At 49.8% G+C, this 21,598-nt stretch overlaps 2 protein-coding genes across 20 annotated transcripts in view; both read right to left on the bottom strand.

Annotated features, from left to right (window-relative positions):
* The window catches only part of PITPNM2 (phosphatidylinositol transfer protein membrane associated 2), a 143,400-nt gene extending 130,020 nt beyond the window's left edge, over positions 1–13,380 (bottom strand). For all 11 annotated transcript variants that reach the window (XM_023241340.2, XM_023241343.2, XM_023241346.2 and 8 more), the window contains exon 1: positions 13,273–13,380. The gene's annotated coding sequence lies outside the window, so the exon portion shown is untranslated. The remainder of the gene's footprint in view (positions 1–13,272) is intronic.
* Positions 13,381–15,022: 1,642 nt separating this feature from the next.
* Positions 15,023–21,598, bottom strand: part of MPHOSPH9 (M-phase phosphoprotein 9) — a 61,162-nt gene continuing 54,586 nt past the window's right edge. For all 9 annotated transcript variants that reach the window (XM_019814466.3, XM_045041100.1, XM_011287712.4 and 6 more), the window contains one exon: positions 15,023–18,946. In XM_019814466.3, coding sequence (XP_019670025.3) covers positions 18,845–18,946 — 102 coding nt within the window. In that variant the 3' untranslated portion in view covers positions 15,023–18,844. The remainder of the gene's footprint in view (positions 18,947–21,598) is intronic.

Below are 21,598 nucleotides of genomic sequence, written 5' to 3'. Positions count from 1 at the left end.
AAGACGGCCGTGGCCAGTGGTCCCCACACAGGGCCTGGTCCCAGAGCCCAGAGCTACTTCGTCCTCATCATGAGCAGTGGCAGTGGCATCTGTCTCTGTCTCTCTCTCTCTCTCTCTCTCTCTCTCTCTCTCTCTCTCTCTCCCACACACACACACACACACACACACACACACACACACACACACACTCACACAGAGACTGAGGTCTCAAGTGAGAAGCCCAGGCTGTCCAGGGAACCAAGTTCCAGGAAGGAAACAGGACCCTCTTTCCTCTATGTCAGGGGAAGCATGGAGCCTTGTGGGCCCCCAGCCTGGTATCTCCATAGTGACAGAATCACAGAGGCTGCCGGGCTAAAAATAAAACCTCTACCTCCTGAAACCCGCCCCCCCCCCCCCCCGTCTGTGCAGCTCCAGCTGCATGGGGGCTTGTGACAGCTCGGTGACACTTGGTGACCAACACCTAAGCAGCAAAGAAAGACCCCTGAGCTGTGAAAACAGGTGACAGCACACTCAGGTCACTGGTAACATAAATCACCACCTGTGACACTCCCCTGGAGGAGTCTGCGAAGACTCTCACCCACAGGGTCCTGGACAAACGGACTCCACGTGGGTAAGGGCCAGCAAGCGAACAGTACCCGGCCCTCTGGGCACAAACCCTCAGGCACAAACAATGCTCTCTTCATGGCAGGCCTCACGAGGCCCACTTAAGCCTTGGAAGTAAGAAGTGTTTCTTCTGCAACTGCACCGTGGGACAAGCTTGTCCACTTAAAAAAAAGTTCACATAACGCTTAGATGCCTAGGTGGGCTCTCAAAATGGGAGAGCCAGAATGCTGGATTGGAGTCCACTGGCTCCGTGTTCTCGGGGAAGTCGCTTTTCCCTCGTGGGCCTCGGGTTTCTCATCCGTACGATGGGGTTGCGTGCAGGGGGCTGTGGAAGACCTGGCACAGAAGAGGCGCCCCAAGAACTCAGTCACTCGGCCGTCTGCTGGGTGGTATTTTTGTCGGTAGGCTAGCCTGAGAACCTTCCACTGAACTCCCCACATTAGCTGTTAGCTGGCAGTTCACACACACTGAGCCCCCCCCCCCCACCTCACTCTCAATCTGTGTGAACTTCCACTAATCACACACACAGCCTCGGTTTACAATCCAAGCAATCTGCAACATGGATCACAGCTTATGATGCCTAGTACGATCTTGACTCTATTATGGCTAATTTTAAAAGGCCTTCAAATGCTCAAATAAAGCACAATGTATGCGGCTCCTCATTAGCCACCCAGCCTTAGGTTAATAATTAAGCATCCTTAATTGGCAGATATGGAAATGTACAGCACAGCTTCCTAGGCACCGCTGCACACGAAGCTGGCCCCAGCCTGGTCATGGATTTCCTAAAGCAGCTCATAAAGCTAATTCACATCAAAAGTTAATTAGCCTAATGAAGGCAAGTGTGACTTAGTGAATTCCAGACTGACTTTCTGCTCTGACTCAGCCACCCCAGGAGGCTGCCTGCCGATGTCATCCTCCTGGCTTTGATTTCCTGAAGCAATGAAGGAGCGGCCCCGGGGATGGGGATGATGCTTCAGGAGGCCGTGCGACTGGCACTGCTATCAGCGAGGCATCAGCGAGTGCTCTGAAAGCCACCAAGAGGCAGGACCCACAGCCACCCCCTTCTGGAGCTGGCTCTCTGGAACCTCTGCCAGGGAGAGAGACTTCCGGCAAGTGGAAGTCACAGGTGAGCCCAGATGAGTGGAAGGCCAGGCACCACCGGGCCTCATGCCCCTCACTGGGAAGACAGTGGCATGACAGTCCCCCATGCCACACACAGCTGCATCCACGTAGCACCCCTAGAAGGGAGCACCTCTACCCATCGGATGGATACAGAAACCAAGGCACAGAAAGGTCCAATTGTCCAAGGCCAGAGCCCTCGGAAAGAGTACAACTCCTGCCTCCGGACCCCCGGGCCCTCCTAGTTCAGCTGTCTTTCACTGTTCCCATTCAGAGTCAACACCTCACTGGCCCGGAATCACAACGCAAGTGTCTCCTTCACCAGATGTATGGATAAACCCATACAGTGGAATATGACTCAGCCATAAAAAAAAAAAAAAAAAAAAAAATGCAGTTCTGTCTCAATCTACAACATGGGTCAACTGTCAGGGCACTGTCTTAAGTGAAGTAGGCTGGTCACAAAGGGACAGGTCCTGTATGATTCTACTTACGTGAGGCACCCAGAGGAGTCGCGTTCCTAGAGACAGAAAGTAGGATGGTGGGCACCAAGGGCTGGGGGAGGGGACTGGGGAGTCAGTGTTTCATGGGCACAAGTCTCTGCTTGGGGAAGGTGAAAGCGATCTGGAGACGGACGGTAGTGGCAGCTGCAGTGTGAAGGCACTTACTGCCACAGAAACGTTCAAACACGGTTACGACGGTAAACTTGACATTATGTGTATGTTACACACACAAAACAAGGAACGAAGTTCTGACTTTTGTTTCAACGTGAAGGAACATCGAAAACATTATGTTTCTGTGAAAGAAGTCAGACGTGAAAAAGGTCACACACAGGGGCGCCTTGATGGCTCAGCTGATTGAGCATCCAACTCTGGCTCAGGTCATGTTCTCACAGTTCTTGTCGGGCTCTGTGCTGACAGCTCAGAGCCTGGAGCCTGCTTCAGATTCTGTGTCTCCCTCTCTGCCCTTCCCCTTCTCCCTCTCCCTCTCCCTCTCCCTCTCCCTCTCCCTCTCCCTCTCCCTCTCCCTCTCCCTCTCTCTCTCAAAAGTAAATAAACATTAAAAAAAAAAGAAAAAAAGGAAAGAAAAGAAAAAAAGAAAAGGTCACGCATTGTAGGACTCCTTCTATATGGGACGCCCAGAATAGAAAATCCATAGAGACAGAAAGTAGATTAGTTGTGGTGGGGGAAGGGGTGGGGTGTTTCCTTCTCGGGTAATAAGAAGGTTCTGGAACCAGACAGAGGGGCTGATTGCACAGCCTTCTGAATGTACTATCTGATACTGAATTGTACACTTCAGAAATGGTTAATTATATGTTCTGTGAATTTCACTTCAATTTACAGAAAGGAAAGGGAAGGAAAGGATATCCTGCGGCCCTTCCTGCCTGCTCCCATGTGCCACACAGGCGGGAATCTCCATTTTCCTTCAGGATCCAAGCCTGAGCATAGCCAGAGGCTTGAAATCCTTCTGGGTTATTCCAAGCACCAGAAAGGATTTCAGTGGAAGCAAGAAAACTCAGGCAAGCAGGTGGGCCAGGCCACCTTCCCCATGTTTCATTCAGAGATTCTGTGAACCCCTTTTCCAAGTTCAGCACGAGGTGAGGCACTCCAAGGAAAGCCAAAACGAGGTAACTCGGCCCCTGCCCTGAGCCGCATGGGTGGCTAGGACACCTGGGCCCAAGAATTACCGCAAGGGGGGACAAGCTCCAGGGGTGTATCTCCATCGGGAGCAAGGACCCAAATCTGCCACTCTGGACATACACCTCTAGGCCTTCTGGGAAAAGCAAACCCTCATACCTCTAGGTGAAGGGACCCTGATCTGAGCCAGAGGCTCCTGCGTGGACCCACCTCCGTCAGCCGCGCTCCTTCCGGCCCAGGGGCCACGGGCCCTTCCGCTCTCCCCGCTCCCAGGAGCGTGGACACACTAAGGAAGGCAGGTGATGGTGGTGCAGGGAGGAGACACAAAGCCTATGCACCTCCCCTCCTCCTCCTCTACCTGGCTTCCTGCTGCACTCCTAACATGGCCACTCTGGTCCCTTCTCTTTCTCTAATGAGCCACAGAGTGAGGAAAAGGGCAGCAGCAGAGCAGGAAGAGGGGACAGACACAGTCCAAGCTGACCCGGACTCCGGTGAGAACCCAGGCTGGATGGTTAACGGGTCCTCCCCCTTCCCAACAAGCTCACTCTGAACTGTGCCCTTTTTAAAAAAACTGCCTGCCCCACCCCTGATGAGGGAGCATAAGGCAGGCGGAGGGCAAAACACAAGCTAACAACACCCCCCCCCCCAGGTGGCATATGTGTGAAATTCCTTGGACACTCCTGGCTGCCCAAGAACAAAAGAAAGGGGAAAACCAATGGTTAACTGACAGAGATCACAGTCATACAGGACATGAGTCTCCATCGGGTTTACAAACATCTTAGTTAATTACAAGAAAAGGCAATCCTATCAGTAGCCTAATCTCTAGAAACCGGTAGACTCAGTTTCCCCGGAGCCCCGGTATCAACCTCCCCTCCATAGTGATGTGGGAACAAAGACAAGAAGGCAGGTAAAATTAAATTTCCTTATAACCTGCAGCCCCATTGACAAACACTTGAAGCAAATCCAGAGTATAACATTTCTCCAGGAACCCCCTACTGTCCTAATGTTAATGCCTCACTAGAGGGAAAACCACCTAGCCTGACAATAGCAAGGCCTCTGGTATCTCAGGAGTTGTCAGCATATCAAAGTCCTTCTGGAGGCCTCCCTTTTGACTTTATTCCCCAACTTCACAGTATATGAAGCCCCAGCAGGGCTCTTCCTGCCCACGGGTCCTGTCCCTGTGCTTTAATAAAATCACCTGTTTGCACCAAAGACATCTTCAAGAATTCTTTCTTGGCTGTCAGCTCCAGATCACCTCACCATCACCCCAAAACTTCATCACCCCCACACACAGGGGTTGACCAGCCATCACTCTCCTAGGAATGCTGTTCTCATTTGAGGAGGGAAACAAAGCACGAGACATACCCAGTGGCCCAAGGCCCTGCTTCGGGGTCTCTGATCGGGAGCCTCCCAGGTGCACAGCTGGAGACATCAGGGCCCGAATCTGTAAACAGCCGTGACCTCAGAGCGTGCTGTCTCAGGGAATCCGCCTAAGTTTGTGGAGCTCTGTGGCCTCTTTGAAAAGCAAAAGCTACATAACAAACAGAAAAGGAATTCTGTTTTTCCCCTCTGGAAAAAAAAAAAAAAAGAAGAAGAAGAAAGGAAGGAAGAAAAGAAAAAAGGCGAGAAAATCACATACGGACCCAAAATGAGAAGCCCTCTGCACTGTTCAGACTGAATCAGATCAGGAATACTGATGGGACATAACACCACAGCAAGGGCGTGTAACAGACGTGACTGAACATGAACACGGCTGTGAGGAATCCGGACCTGGCGAGGTCAACAGTGAGCTTCCTCTGCAGTTGGCCCAAATCACAACCTCTCTGAGTTATGGGGTCCCCATGTGTGAAACAGGGCAGGTGGAAGCTCAGGGTGCCAATTCATGACCCCTCTGAGCCTCAGTTTCCTCACCTGTCAAACGGGCACAGCAGCACTTACGTGGGTCAAATGAGGCACGGTGGGTAAAAGCACCGTGTGTACCGCAGGGTATTATAAAAAGGTGGATAAACAAGAAAGGCCCCTTCACCTCTGGACCCTACAGTCGCTGCCTCTCCCAACATGGTCATCAGGCCCTGCGTCACGACCAGCCACTGTGCCAGGCACTAGGTTCAAAGACAAACAAGCCAAGTCCCTCAGCCTGCGGAACAGCTGGGCCAGACCAGGGGTTCCCACTGTGGTTTCGAGAGGGAAGAGCCTTCTCCTGGAGCAGGAATCTCGGTATCTGGAAAAGTCCATAATTAAAGGTCGACCTAACTGGGTACGAGACACGTGCCATTATTAGCCTAAACCCTCCAAACACCAGTCCTGCAGCTACCAGGCCACCAGGACAAACTTGAGTGAACTGGTTGGCCCAGAATTTATGAGCCGGCCTCCAGTTCACTACTGTGTCCTTGAGTCTCAATTCTGCTCCACGTCCAGCCCTAGGCTCTTAAGGTTTCAGGGAAACGGAAAGTCATTCCTCCACGCGGAAAGGTCAAACCCTTGGACTTGGTTTTTTCCAATGCTCCTTCCGGTTCATCCAGTCGTAAGATTCTGAATTCCTTTCTTCCCCCCTGCTGGAAAGTCAGACAGAACATTCCTCGGGAAAGAGACTTTCTAGCCAGGGGAAATAACAGAGGTAAAAAGAAAAATGGGTGTAATTGAGTGCTGTAAGCCTTGGTACCCAGGGAGCGCGGGACGGACCGGGCTGGTCAGCAGTCATTACCGTGAACTCACGATGCTACGGTGAGTCACCGGAGGCTGGGAACCGAAATAAAACCAGCGTTCTCTAGCACAGCACAGGACGGGAGCTCAGCTGCATACTAATGCAGGGATCTGTTAACCACCTCCCTTGCTACTTCCCTGCAGCAAAGGCACGGGTTTCGGGCCTCGCTGCATCCAACTCCAAATTAATGAGCTCCTTTCCGCACGGGGTTAATACAGACCGTGCTCTGGACCAATTAAACAAGCCACTTCAGAACTTTGCTTCACTGTATTGGAAAATGTCACACACGCAGAGGAAAAATTAGGTCTTGGATTATCCATGTCCCTGGCTAAACCAGGGAGCGAGCTTTCAGAACTCTCCAGGCTTTTGTTATTAATGGTGTTTTAGCGTCGGGTTCTCCAACACATCAAACAAATTTCCTTTAAACTAGTAGTTACTGACTGCCACGGGGAAGGGCTGCGGGCCTCCCACCTCCCAGATGGTTCAACCATAATAAACGTTTGGCCTGTCAGATGCACAACACTGGCGAACTAATTGAAATATGCTGCAAACCCAAAATAAATGTGAAATGATTGTTTCCCTACACGGTAGCCGCCGAATTGCCTTCGTGTCTGGCCCTGACGAATGCTCCCCACCCGGCTCGGTGAGCCTCGCTGATGTGTGGTTTCCAAAGGACTTAAATGCTTTTTTCCATTGTGATTACCCAAGAGGGAAAAACTGTAATTGCAGAAAATGTTTGGGTTTTTTCCCCCCTCTCATGAAAATGCAAGTGAAAAGTCAACTCTTACAAAGTGCCAAGAAAAGCAATTAATGGGCCCTCCAGTAGGACGGAGGAGGGGAGCGGACGTGCTATCATGAAACCAGCCTTAGCGGAGCTTCCGGACCTCGGGGAAGCCCTGCCCCTCGGCCAACCTATGCCCGAGTATTCTCCACTGAAAATGAGAATGGCCACCTTATTTCTACCCCACACACTCCCTCCCCCTCACCCGCCTCGAGATGGCCTCGAAAAGGGCTGCACAGGGACAGCAGGGGACAGCTGGCTGCACCTGCTGAGCTGGCCCTCCCTCTACCCGCCTCACTCAGGACCCTGGCGCCTGGTAAGCCCCCAGCGGGGGGCTGGATTCTTTTGTGGAATGAGGCCAGGTGAGCCCAGCAGGCTGCAGAGCCTGACTCAGTCCTGGCAGGGCAGCAGTGGGGAAAGAGCTGGCACCCTGCTCCACAGCACAGCCGATGAGTCAGCCAGGCCCTACAGAGGCCGCGGGGGTGGGGAGGGGAGCCCCCCCCCCAGCTGCCCAAAGAGAAAAGGCCGTCCATCCCCAGGAACCACCTCTGCAAAGGGAAACAGCCTCAGAGAGAAGAACGAGCAATCATCTGTATTACCTGCGTTCCAGCTCTTAACAGGGCACACGGGGCAAAACGTTTCTGGAAAGGTTCCCAGGAGGAACAAGGCCAGGATTTGAAGCCATAGGAAGCCCCACGTTGGCCTGAAACACCTCCCTAAGAGGGTCATTCCTTTGGGTGAAGGACTACCCTCAGCTCCTCTCAGCAGAGAGCAGTTAGAGGGACCTACGGTAGGCTTGCTGACCCTCCCTTGTTGGGGGCGGGGTGCCCACAAGCATCTCCAGACAGCAGGCTTGTGGAAAGGAGAGGTGGGTGCACCTTCTGAAAGAGGGCACAGGGGAGCCAAAGGAGGGGACCTATGCCCGAGAACTCGTCCTTTTCAATGGCACCCGAGATAGCAAACACCAGAATCTGCAGCCTTAGCTTCCATTCCCCACGTACGTACCGAGCACCAATGAGGTGCCCTGTGCTAGATGCTGGAGACACCACGGGGGGGGGCGGACACGATGGCATGAATGGCAGACCAGGTCCCTGCGCTGGGGGAGACACGAGGAGAAAAGAATCCCACCGCATGTGTGCCAGACGTGAGGAGGAAGAGCCACGCGGGAGCCGACCAGGGGTGGGTGCAAATCTTGGCCCCGCCCAGCTGCTTCTGCGAGCACAAGCAGGTTACTATACCTCTCTGAGCCCGTTTCCTCTTTCTGTAAAGTTTGGGTAACAGTCCGTCCTTATCTCTGAGGAATGCTGTGGCACTCAAGTTGAAAGAAGCCATTGTGGAAGCGCTCTGTATACACAGGTCGTCCTCATTATTCACGGATTCCGTATTTACGAATTCCTTACTAACGTTACCATGTCGTGGTGCTTACGTGGACATTTGCAAACATGTGCAGGGCAGGGAAGGACTTTGAGTCATCCAGTGTGTGTGATCCCAGCTGAGGCTGAACAAGGTAACACGCTGCCTTTTGTTTCAGCTCTAGGACTGTAAACGAGTGTCCTTTTTGCTTTCTATTTAGTGCCACGTTTTCTCACATTTTGGTGCTTTTCGTTGTGATTCCACCATGTGAAGTGGCCACGGGCCCAGTGTTGAATCACCAGCCCCCTGTTTCCGAGCAGTGATGGGCCTCACAGAGGAAATACCCATGTTAGATAAGCTTCATTCAGGTGTGAGTGTAACTGCTGTTGGCTGTGTTGTGTTAATGAATAACAGTATCTACTATATTAGGCATCTTTAAACAGAAACATACATAAACAAGGTGATGTACTGATCGGTGAACCAACGTGTGACCAGAGGCTCACAGGAACCTAGCCTGCCCTTCCCCTAGGGCAGCGGTTCTATGCTCCCTGATGTAGTGTTCGTGACACCTTATAGACGGAATGGCCGGGATTCAGGAGACTGGACTGTGTGCACAAGCGATGTATGATACATGATGAGTGGAAGTCTTTTGCTCTGCAGGGCTCTCATTCCCGCAGCCGCAGGTGGGCAGGTCCATACCCCGCCTATTACATGGCTCTGAGACAGGATCTGCCTCCCGGTCCCCCGAGTCCTGCTGCTGTTTTGGAGACTTTCTGCTCTTGCCCTGCACCCCGACTCCTGACCCCATTCCCACAACAGAAAAGCTTTGCGAAGGATGAGGGCCTTCAGCCAGGAGAGGATGTGAAACTGCTTTTTCCATGTTCTCCTCCAAGGCCGTTGCTTCGGGTTTTGATTTGTCTGTTACCGGAACCCTGCCTGTTGGTTAATTTTCTTCCCGTCCTCTGGCAAGGGCAGTTGTTAATATGAGTAATGAAAGCAAATGCCAGCTCTCCTCTCCAACAGCGCTCCCTGTGTCTCTGGCCATAAAGCTTGAGCCTGGGTTTGTCATGGTGTTTGCTGGGCTGGGTGTGAGGGAGTCGGCACCCCTTTACCCATTTTACAGGAAGAAAGGGCCAACGTGTGAGGCTGCCACTGTCATCAGCCTTGCTAGTATAAAGAGCGAGCACTGAGCTGGCAATCAGAGACCTGGGGCCCAGGCTGAAGGAGGGGTGTTGGGCAAGTCACTTCTCTTCTGCTGGCCTCAACTTCTAGTCTTTAACGGGGTGCAACTCTCCCAACTCCAGTGTTCTCAGGCACTCTGTCCAGGGCTAGAGACAGTGTGAAAAGGCATCACCCAGCCCCCCCCCCCTTTACCCTCTAGACCAGTCCTCTCCCTTCACACCCACACTTTTCTGGTGTGGCCTTTGTAATTAGACCCTAAATCCCACACACCTTCACAGGTGCTGTGGCCATGAAAACTCCACCTATTTGTCAAGGCCTTGTTCAAATCCTACCTCTTCCAGGAAGTCAGCCCTGATTGCCTGACCCAGAAAGGGCGTCTCCTCCTCTGTGCCTGCCATTTAAGTATCTTTTTTTTTTCCTAAGATTTTTATTTTTAAGTAATCTCTACACCCAACGTGGGGCTTGAACCTACCACCGTGAGATCAAGAGTCGCATGCTGTACCAACAGAGCCAGCCAGGTGCCCCTGTGCCTGCCATTTAAGCAACAGTTAACACACACAACCTGTGTAACTTGTGGGGTACATCTCCCTAACCACACGGTGAGCCGGCCTAAGTTTTAGGTGCAATGTTACTTATTGTATTTAACTCACTTTACCTGTCCTGTTTTCCAGAAACCTTTTGTGACTTACAAAGGATACAGATAGGTTTACACATAAACATACACACAGACACAAAGGAAAGTAGGAATAAATATGCTGACCACGAGGGTAAGTGAATACAATTGCTAGACGGAATAATGCATTGTACACCAAGCATCCTGGAAGCCAAGGAGAAAAGGTAACTGTAAGTCAATTGAAAAGACTGCGTGGGCGGTACGGGGAGGGTCAGGTAGAACTGGGTACAAATCCAGAGAGCCTTTGGGCAAATCAGTTAATCTCCCTGTGTTTCCATTTCTTTCTCTGAGAAAATGGGGGAAGAACACTGCTTACTAACCCCCAGGACTAACGAGGAAGCCCGTCACACAGTACGCACACACGGCATGTCTTTCCCCACCTTCCTTCTCGTTGTCAAAGGAAGTGGCAACCTAGTTTCTTGCCGGAGGCAAAGTTTGCCTGGCCCTAGATTCTAAAACAAAGTTTTCATACAAGACTACGTAGGAAGCCTTGAGCAGAGAGGGGGTCAATGCCCCCTGTTCCAGGTTTTGGAGCAAACCAGACTGGGATTTGTCATGGCTCTATTTAACAACATCCCCAGGTACCCAGTAGAAGGTTAATAAACATCAACAGAATGAGCTACAGTGAAGCAAAGACCACTTGGCCACATCCGTGTCCCCCTGCATGGGATCCTGGTAAGCTGGTTTCAGAACGGCCATCTGCCAAGGGGCTGACCTCACGTAAGCAGGGCTGACAAGAGGCGTGCGAGCACATGACTGCTGGCTCTGACCACCTCCCCTGCCCAGAGCTAAGGCCTCACGAGTGAGATCCTTAGGACCCCTCCATTGCAGGGCACATGGCCCGGGGCATCTTTTTCAAAAGCAGCAAGGCAATGATCTTGAAGGACCAGCAGTTTCCTCTTCTAATCTCTACAAACGCTGCACATTCTCCATGAATAGCTCTTCTCAGAAGCCAAGTCGGAAAGACTTAACCGGATGGGATGGTTAGAAGCATCCGCTTGGTTTTAAAACTGGCCTCTAGATAGAGAGGAAGGAAAGGTGGATCCCCTGAGAATCTACAAGAAGTCAACTTGGGACGAAAAGGGCTCCTGGCAGCATCCGAGCCAACTCCTCGACATTCACCCAACATTTTCCTGAGAGCCGACCATGAGCCAGGCACTGGGGGTACAGAGAAAAGCACTCAGCACCACTCCCCCAGGAGCTCAGTCTAAGTGGGGAGGTTGGGGGAGGGGGCGCCTATAAACAGACAACTGCTGTTCCACGCCGTGAGTCATACTGGGGTAGCACAAAGGTGGGGGTGATCCCCTTCACCCGGGGAAGGCCTGTAAAGACACGCCTGGGTCCTGATAAGAGAAATTTGATAAGAGAGAAGGGAAGAGGCAGGGCCCAGATCCTGAGGGGCCCGTACTTGCAGAGGAATTTTCTTTCAGATTCCACAAGGACCAACCAAGACCAAGAGAAACCAAGTGTCTTAGTTAAGCTCGCACAGACACTGTGGGACAGACAGGCCTGGAACCTTGACCCGTGGAGTCCAATTCTCTGCCCCACTGCCTCCCGCCCACAGTGAGCTGTGGGAGGCCAGAGAGAAGGACCATCCCACGCTCACCACCCAGAGAACAGCAGAGCTCGTACTGTCCTAAGTCATCTGGCGACTCACTCCCTACAAGAAAACAGCCCTACCTAACTCATGGTGTTTCTTTTGCAAAGGGAGAGGGCCGGGCATCTCTTCCGATCAGGGCGTACAGATTCTTAGCAGATGCGAAATAATTTCACTGCAACAGCCCAGGCGTTAGATGGCCTGCCCCCCACCCCCACCCCAGGCAAGCTGGGGTGGGGGCTTCTACTCCATCTAGAAGCTCACTGTGCCCAGGGTGCCAAGCCAGGCCGGAGGAACTGGGAATGAATCAAACTCCACTCCTATCCTCCAGGAGCTCACGAGCCAGCAAAGGGAGATAAGCCAGGCACAAAAAGTAACTGTGAAATAAGGCAGAGCGCGATAAGAGCCACACAAGAGACATAAAATGCAATGACACTTCAGAACAGAGACAGTCCCGCCGGGCGCTTGGGTGCTAGTCCAGGTCCAGATGCAGGAGAGGGGTCTACCCTATCAGCTCCAGGGACTCCCAGGTGGGCGCTGGGGTGAGAGCTGCTAGTGGACCAAGAAAGATGCTCAAATGAGGTCTCCTTTGAAGAATCCCGATGCTGCAGAGGGCGAAGCATGCAGGCCTGAGACTTCGCAGAAGTGCCCCAGCCCCTATGAGGCAGGGAGAGGAGTGTAGGGTGAGGAATCTAGAATTTCGATATAGGGGCAGCAGGTCCACTGAAAGGAGACCCGGCTAGAAGAAAAGCCTTGAAATGACATTTGCGGAGCAAGCACATTGTTTACTTAGAATGCGGATTTGGGGTTTCTTGTGGGGGGTGGGTTTACACATTATGGGGGAGGCGGGAAGTGTCCCCCTCTCCCCCAAACAGCCATGAGCCCCAGACGAGAAAGGCTGGAAGGGGAAGCTGCCTGCTCTAACACGGCCGGCCCGCCAGGTTACAACAGGAAAGGGAGACTCTCAGGATGCAGATGGGCCAGATTTTCCTCCAGCCTAAGGGGGAGCACCTTCTTCTAAGTTCTGGCCCCTCTCCGAGGGCCACGCCCCGTGCTTAGGCCCCACACAACCCACCGGGCCACAGCCGGCGCTGGAGGGCTGTCCGGCTGGAGGCGGGAAACCGCACAAGGCTGGACAGAGCGCTGTGCCCACCACTTCCTCCCGGCCCCTTCCTGGCCCTTCCTCAAGAGCGCGGGCCGGCCCGGACAGGCCCGGTGCTGCACACACACCTGCCCCCCGACCGCGGTGACACTTGTCACTGGGGGAGGGGAGTCCTCCGCGCCCCGGCCGCAACCGACGGAAATTCGGCAATTAGCATTTGGAGCCCGACTCCGGAGGGCCGGCGAGTCCCCGGGGGCCGGGCTCCGGGGCGACTTCCTGAGGCAGGGGTCCCCGCGCGCGCCACACCCTCCTCCCCGCGCGGGGCGGCCGGGCCCAGGTCTCCCACTTCCCCCCCCCCTCCCTCCCCTCCCTCCTTCCTTCCTTCCCTCCCCGGCGGGCGGGCGAGCGGGCAGCCGGGGCCTCCGGGGTCGCCGCCCCGCGCCCGGCTCTCCGGGGGCCCGCCGCCGGCCCGAGGAGGGTCCCCGGGCCGCGCCGCCTTCCGGCCGGGCCGCGGCGACACTCACCCCGCTCGGCGCGGCCGCGGCTCCGTCCTCTTCGGCCCGCGCTGGGCCGCCGCCGCCCGCCTCACGCCGCCGGGGAGGCGCGGGCCCCGCGGCCCCGGCCCGGCCGGCTGCGCCCCGCGGCTCCGCGCGCCGCTGCCGCCGCCGCCGCCGCCGCCAGCTGGCCCCGGGCGAGCGGCCGGGCCCCCGCGGGCATGCTCCCGGGCCGTCGGCGCGGGCGGCGGGCGGGCGGGCGCGCACGTGCTGGCCCCGCGGGTCGCGGCGGACGACGAGGCGGCGGCCGGCGGGGCGCGGGGCCGGGCGCGCCCGCGGACGGGGCTGGACAGCTCTACGCCGCGGCGCCGCCGTGCCCCGCGCGCCCCAGCGGCCGCTGCTGCCCGTGCGCGCCGGGCCCGCCTCGCATTCCCCCACTCGGCGGCGGGCCTGCGCCTCCGTCAGGCCGCGCGGGGAGCGGCGGCGAGTCCCGGCGAGGGGCCGCCCCCGCCCGCCCCGAGGGCTGGGCTCCGCCGGAAGAAACCCGGCAAACTTCGGGGGCCGACTCGCGGTCTCCCCGCCGCGGCCTGGGCTCGCCCCCCTCCCCTCTCCGGGGCGTGGGGGTTGGGGGGGGGGCCTCGTGGCTCCTGCAACCCCGTCGGCCTTGCCCGTCAGACTTGTAACTGTGCTAGAGGAGCCAAGTGCATTTGCGGAAGGGCACGAGCGGGCTTGCGGCAATCGGCACCCTTAAGTAGTTTTGTTTTTTTTTTTTTTTAACAATCAAGTTCTTGAGGAGTAAGAGGACAAGTCTAGGGGAACAAAGCGCGTGCGACGTCGTGAAGCCCTTGGAATGTTGTGGCCAAACCGGAGGTAGTTAACTGAGGCCCAAACCTAGATGCTGGATACTCCTATCTGTTTAGAGACCCGGTTTGCAGCGCACAGGCAGCCAGTTCTTTTCCACGACACCGAATACTTATGCTCTGGGCTAAAAAGATGGAAAACGCCCCTTGGTCGTCAGAAAAGGTGGGAGTAGTAACAGCCAGAGGGTACGCCCGCAGCTCCAGCCCACCAACCTCAAAAGAAACTGGAAGAGGGTCAGAAATAGCTTCATCTTGATGTTCCCTCCGGGTTGGACTCTCCAGTCGTAAACAAAGAGACCAAGAGGGTAGTGGGTGCAATTTAAAAGAAATCGTGAAGTGTGTATTTAGGCTGAGCAAGAATGGACTTGCTTGCCAAGATCTGAAGTCATAGAATTAAATGGGCACACCTAAAACCCAGCTGCCCTATCACCAAGTATATCACCTTCTGCAGTTGAAAGGAGTGCTTTCCTCTGAAAGGGCAAGTGCTAAAATTAAAGCAGTCCAAGACTCTGTTGAGACAAAGAGAGAGCAAAACCACCAAAGGCTGCTCATCCCCTTGGTCACTGTCAGAATTGGGGACTAGGCCAGGAAAGCCATCATTACAGAACTCTCCTTAAAATACCCATTTTATGACCTTACGACAATCCCTCTGAGACAAGAGAAGGTGACCCATCGAACACCAAACTCTCACCTTCCCTCCACCACGATGTGCCTGAGACCCACTGGGGAAGATTTTAGGAGCACACGCAGATCTCCAGTGAGGCCCTTTGCCCATCAGCCACTCAGAACTGAGCACCTGCATACCATTGTAACCTTGCCATGATTACACCCAAACCCATAAACTCAGAGGCCTTACTACCATCAAAAAGCAGACCCCATGGTTACCCGGCAGAAATAAATACACTAACATCGCAAGACAGTTCATATCCACAAATATTTATTGAGTGCCTATATGCAAGAATGAAGACAGGATGGCCGCCGGCTCTCCTGGGGCTTACAGTTCCACCACTCCAGTACTTGCCTAGCTTTAAAAACAGCGGCAAGAAGCACTTGTCTTTGCCCAACCATCAGCAGCACTGGAGGAAGCAAGTTTTTCACATTATATTGGTCACTGTTACAGTGCAATTGTGGATAAATATCTTTGAAGGTTGTAGTCACAGCAATGACATGGTGTATCATGTCCAGCAAATGCAAATTTATGGCTTGATTCCCCCTATTTGAGAGGCATCTATTGAAATAAAACACACATAAGGAGAAAGCTTCATAACACAGGTCCTAAGAATACTGGTGTAGTTTATTATCAAACTGCCACAGAACTCTTGGCAACAATAATTTCCTGCAAAGTTTGTGCAATATAACTGGTTGAATCAGACCTGTAAACCTCATGACCATAGGCCACACACGCTCACTCATGGCTGGTAAGTAGGATTTACCTGTATGATTCTTAAAGGGCTCTAGGTACACACTTAGTTTTTAAAGCTTCTGAAAGACTCGCAGCACAAGTGGCACTTTAAAATTTAGTGAAAACCGCTTTTGAGATAAAAATTAAAATGACAAAAATGTCTAATTTTACTACAGATGTTAAGTGCAGGATTCAAATTTAAATAGCATTCGGCAAAGCACCTGGCTTTTTAGAGTTAAAAAGGGGAACATGTTTCGGTTGTTTATCGAACTCTAAAATCATAACCTTCATGTGGATCTTCTAGTGGCAGGCACTTCTTCATGTAGTCCTGCTTCACAGGCCATCACCTAATTTACATGTCTAATTACAGAACATTCCAAGGAGCAATTATTTTGGTTACATTGCCAACACTTTTTTTTTTAAGAAAAATCGCCTATATCAGATAACCCCCAAATCACTTATTTAAGATGCTTCTGAACTTACACTCAATAGGTTACCAGCTTTGTCACTTAAAAAAAAAAAAAAAAAAAAAAAAAAGAACCTTATACCAGAAGATCAAACTCCAAGAATTTTTTTTTTTTTTTTTTTTTTGCAAAAAGGTGGAGAGAACACCTTAGACCACCTAACAAATATCAACCAACCCAAGGTAATTTTTAAGTCAATTGCTGGGGACACAACCTACTTTTCTATTTAAGAAGTGCTAAAGCACTACTTCAAATTGAAAGACCTTTTAAACTAGGAATGAATCTGCAATGTACTTTTACTGAAAACTGACTAAGCACCAGGTGCTTTACATAATCTTCTTTAAGTTGTTAGGAAGTTTCTTATCACTTCATCTTATCTTTCGCTGCCGCTGGGCTGGCTGCCGAGGCAGGCAGGCCTGAGCCTGGTGGTGACCCAGGTCCACCTGGCTCTCCTGTCCCTTCCGTCCCAGCACGGTGCCCTCCCAGCACGGCCACAGCCACGTTAGCCACCTCTGTTGAGTCAGCTGAATACCTAATGTGCCTCGGGGCTCTGGAAAGGAAAGGTAGGGGGCAGACCCAAGTGAAAGAGAGAACTCTGTATGCGTTTAAAAAGGCACTCCCACTCGGGTTCTTACTACACTGCAGCTTAGCCCCTGCAGGAACAAAGTGGCTCACCTCCCAGGAACAACAGCTGCTTTCTAAGATTGCCATCTTTGGGGTTCAATTGTTTTTGAGTGTTCCTGTGGGTAAATTAAGCACAAAAAAGGGAAAGATGGCTGAAAGGATTTTCCTTGGTTCTCTTCACAGCTATGAAGAAGAAAAATATTTTTTTTAATTTTTAAATAAGTGACTGATACTTCCAATCTATTATACATTTCAAGAATAAAAGCGTACAGGTTCTGAGAGTGAGCACAGAAGAGATTCTGAAGGTATTTCATATCTTTCTTGGAATAAGCCAACAGAGACTAAGATAACTCCTTCACAAGATAAAACCATAATCTCTTCTGAAATGGCAATTTCCTATTCTTAAGAAGGTAGTAGACTTTACTTATGATAAAAGTAGGGAACAATGAATATCCTAATTTTCAAGTTAGTTTTTAATATCACGTATAGAACACAAAGGGAATACCATCAGTAAAGTCAATCCCTTAACTGGATTTTGACACAGCTGTACTGGAGCTTGATTAAAATTAACTTTTTCTTTACTACAACTAGGAGACTTAAAAAAAAAAAAAGGCTAGAAAAAAAATACCACAAATAAAGGCACTTATTCCGTTGATGAATAATTGTGACTAGTTCGAGGTGTTCAACTGGTGGCAGGAGCTGGGATCTAAGGTTCGATTCACGGATAGGAGTAAGAGGGGCATCGGTCAGCCGGCCCCTCCCTGCCGAGACCCCCTCGCTCCCTGTGGAGACGCCCTCCAAGCTGAGAAGGGTGCTCGGCTGGGGCATCAGGCCTGGAGCTCAGCCAGGTAAGCTTTGGTGAAGGGTGCTCAAAGACAGTTTGAGAACCCAGCTCAAAGGCATACGTAGATCGTGGTGGAGTAATGGTTGGCTTGGCTCATAACTATAATATCTATAAGCTGTTAAGAGGTTACATAAGAAGAAAAGACTCAAAAGAACACCAAACTTTAAAACCTGAGCATTGTTAATGGGAATCAATTTGGAAAGTTTAGAATGAATCTATTTATCAACACATACACAATATGTGGGCACTGGATTCTGACTGGCCACCAAACCAGACCAGCAGTCAGAACACAGACTCACTAGCGCCGATCAGAGCACAGCCTCCTGCCCACGTGCCACCGCCAAGAGCCAAGAGGGACTGCCAAGGCGGTGAGCTGGAGCCCTCCGGCAAGGCCAGAAGAAAGGTCCAAGGCTCCAGCTACACACGTTCCCCATCCATGAATTAGCAGGGTGGGCTGCCCTGATCTAAACCTGGCGCCCTTACAGCACCTACTATGGGAGTAGTTTGTGGCCGGAGTCGGGCGGGGCGGGGGGGCTCTGACAACTGACGCCATGTGCACTGAGAAGCACGGCCGCTCTGACAATCCAGTGGGGCGGCGGCCTGTATTTCATCAAAGTTTTATCCATCGATTTATTGTCACAAGCGGGTCACAGATTCAGAATGATGGGCAGAAAGCTACAGCTCTCCAATTGTTTAACGTTTTCTGAAAAGCACTACATATATGACTAAAGAATTAGAGTATTACAGCTCTCATTTTTCTTTCCTTACAAATAATAAAGTTCAAGGGAAACAAAATGAGTTGTTCATAGTTTTCAAAGCTTTCCGATATTCCATCATTTCCAGTATTTCCACTATTACTATTCTAACATTCACTCTAAGACATGTTCCTAATAGGAATTGCATTAGCAAATTTTTTTTTTTTAAATCTCAACACAACTAAAATCCAGGGAATGCTGCATTTTTCTTTTGCTTTTTGCATTCAGCATGTCTATCATTATAGAAGCTGTTCTTAAGCATTTATTAAAAAAAAAAGAATCATATTCACAATGTAGAACAAGTATATAAAATTAGTGTGCAAAGTTCATTGTAAAAGGATAACACTATTTGTTTAGAAACAAGCTGCCTCCACTGTTTACATTTCCTTACTATTGATATAAACTGGAGACTTATACTATTTAAAAATAAGACTTTTTAAATAGTAAAATATACAAGAGATTCCTGAGCATAACAAAAATATCTTGAAAATATGTGGCCATTTGAAGTATAAAATAGCAAGTGTAAAGAATAGCATGATTGTAAAACTACTATTTGAAGGCTTATAAACAGTACAAAATAGTTCGCCTTTTCTGAGTGCATAATTATACATTAGTGCAAACAAAAATGTCTCAAAATTTAATGGCTACAAATCTCAGAGATTTGCAGAGGTGCGCAAAACATGAAATTTCTTTAATGTCATTCGAACTGAACCCAGTTCTCGATTAATCCTTTCCAAACGATCTTCCAAGGCTTCCTAAGGGAAAATAACAGGAAACGTTTAATTAGAATTCTACATCAAGTTCACTGGTTCTATAATTACCACCAAATTGACCTTTCTTTTCACAAAAGAACTAGTATAAACATTAAACTTACAGAATTATTATATTTTTTATGCACATCATCTGATTTCTTTAAACTAACAACATGAATCAACGTTTCAACCACTCAAAACAACTGCTGCACCTTAACATATCCTCAGTACATGTGCCGCTTTGAGTACGTGGAAACCCCAGCAAGGGCAGTGCGGCTCACTGGAAAGAGGCAATTCCCTGACTCCAGAACTGCGAACAGAACAAGAGGAACCGAGGAGGTTCTTCATACATTTCACCAGAAGAAATGGACACGTTGAACTGGTGCCTTATCTCACGTATACATATATCGAACAACTGTTTTCTGACAAGAATTTCTAAGTTAAAAAGGAAGGAAAATGATGGAGGAGTTTGCTTCCCAAGAAGCAAGAGCTCTCACAACGAAGCAATGTAACAACTTCTTTCTTTTCTTTTCTCTTCTCTTTCTTTCTTGAGAGAGAGAGAGAGAGAGAGAGAGAGAGAGAGAATGACCACAAGCGGGGGAGAAGAGCAGAAGGAGAGAGGCAGGCTCCATGCCTAGCGCAGAGCCTGACATGAGGCTCGATCCCACAACCCTGGAATCATGACCTGAGCCAAAATCAAAAGTTGGACGCTCAACCAACTGAGCCACCCAGGTGCCTCACAACTGCTATTTTTAAATAAGCAGTACCAGTGTTAAGTAAATAGTGCCTGGAATATATATTTATCATTTTAGATACTTTATTCAGTATTAACTCCAATGGTATCTGTAATAAAACTTAAAAATTCCTCTTTAACAACTTTAATTATTAAAAGATCACACATTCATGATAAAGTATTTAGAAGACAGATGAGTAAAAATAACCATTGTTCCTCTTTCCTTTTTTTTTCCTGCAGATATGCACATCATTTTTAAGAAGAAAAATAAAAACAAATTCTCTACTTAAAAACATTTTTCGGGGTGCCTGGGTGGCTCAGTCGGTTAAGTGTCCGACTTCAGCTCAGGTCACGATCTTGCAGTCCGTGAGTTCGAGCCCCACGTCGGGCTCTGGGCTGATGGCTCGGAGCCTGGAGCCTGCTTCCGATTCTGTGTCTCCTTCTCTCTCTGCCCCTCCCCTGTTCATGCTCTGTCTCTGTCTCAAAAATAAATAAACTTAAAAAAAAAAAAAAGCTGCTGAGGATTCAACTCAGTTTAAAAAAAAACACATTTTTCAATTGAACTTGTTATGAAATATCTTTCTATGATATCCTTTTAAATCAATGTGCAATATTCCATTAGATTTAACCAAGAATCTTTTAGTAGAAATTTAGGTTGCTTCTAATTTTGGATATCATAAATAATGCTGCAATAAATATTCTTTTTTTTTTAAATATTTGGAGGGTTTTTTTGGGGGGGGAAGCAGAGAGAGAGAAGGAGTCAGAGGATCCGAAACAGGTTCTGTGTTACTGACAGCAGACAGCCCAATGCATGGGTTGAACTCACAAACTGCAAGATCATGACCTGATCCAAAGTCGGACACTTCACCGACTGAGCCACCCAGGCGCTCCTGCAATAAATACTCTTAAAAAAATATTTCTTTACAAACACCTGGAAGTATTGCCTTCTTTACAAACACCTGGAAGTATTGCCTTCTTTACAAACACCTGGAAGTATTCCCAGAAATAAAAATGCTATGTCCAAAGAAATCCAAAATTCTAAAGCTTTGGACCTAGGTAAAATTGTACTCCAGAAAGTTTGTGATAATTTCTACTTCCACCTGCCGTGTATGAGAATATAATTTTCTCCATCCTGGGTACTGGGCTTTATTTTTTCCCCCATTTTTCTTTAAATACCTGTCAATGTAATCGTTTTTTAAAAAAAATAATGCTTTGGGGGCACTTGGGTGGCTCAGTCAATTGAATGTCCAACTTTGGCTCAGGTCATGATCTAATGGTTTGTGGGTTTGAGTGCTGCTTCAGGCTCACTGATGTCAATGCGGAGCCCACGTAAGATCCTCTGTCCCACCCCCTTCGGCCCCTCCTCCCCCCCACCCCCCACCATCTCTCTCAAAAATAAAACATTTTTTAAAAATAATGCTTTTGTTCAGATGTGTACTGTTTTTTACTCATTGGTCAGGCTGAATATTTTTCATCTTTTTTCTGCCCAATTTTACCTTTTCCACTTATGAATCCTATATAAGCATGCTCAGCCCCTTTTTGCTGTCACTGGTCTCCTTACTGGACAGAAACAGCTTTGACATGTATGAACAGAAACTACTGCCTTTTAAGTTATTTTAAGAGCTTATATTCATTACATAAAAATATGTTAAACAAATGTTTTAGATAAATTTAGCATCAGAGTACCTATAAGTTTTCCTTCTTCCTTCCCAAAAAGGAGGAAGGGTTTCCTGTGTTGAGTCTTATCAATTATTGAGTAAAGACTTTCAGAACAACAAAAATAATAAAAAAGACTTAAAGTCTTAAAGAGAAGTTAGGGAAATAGGTCCTAGAAAAAGACCTCTGTTGTTTTCTTAGCGTTTTGTTCCTTCTGGTATCACAGATCAACCTGAAAATGAACTTCTCCTAAAGTTAAAGCACTG

Source organism: Felis catus, chromosome D3, assembly GCF_018350175.1.
Source record: "Felis catus isolate Fca126 chromosome D3, F.catus_Fca126_mat1.0, whole genome shotgun sequence".
NCBI classification, from domain to species: Eukaryota; Metazoa; Chordata; class Mammalia; order Carnivora; family Felidae; genus Felis; species Felis catus.
This window is presented reverse-complemented; position numbering and strand designations above follow the sequence as displayed.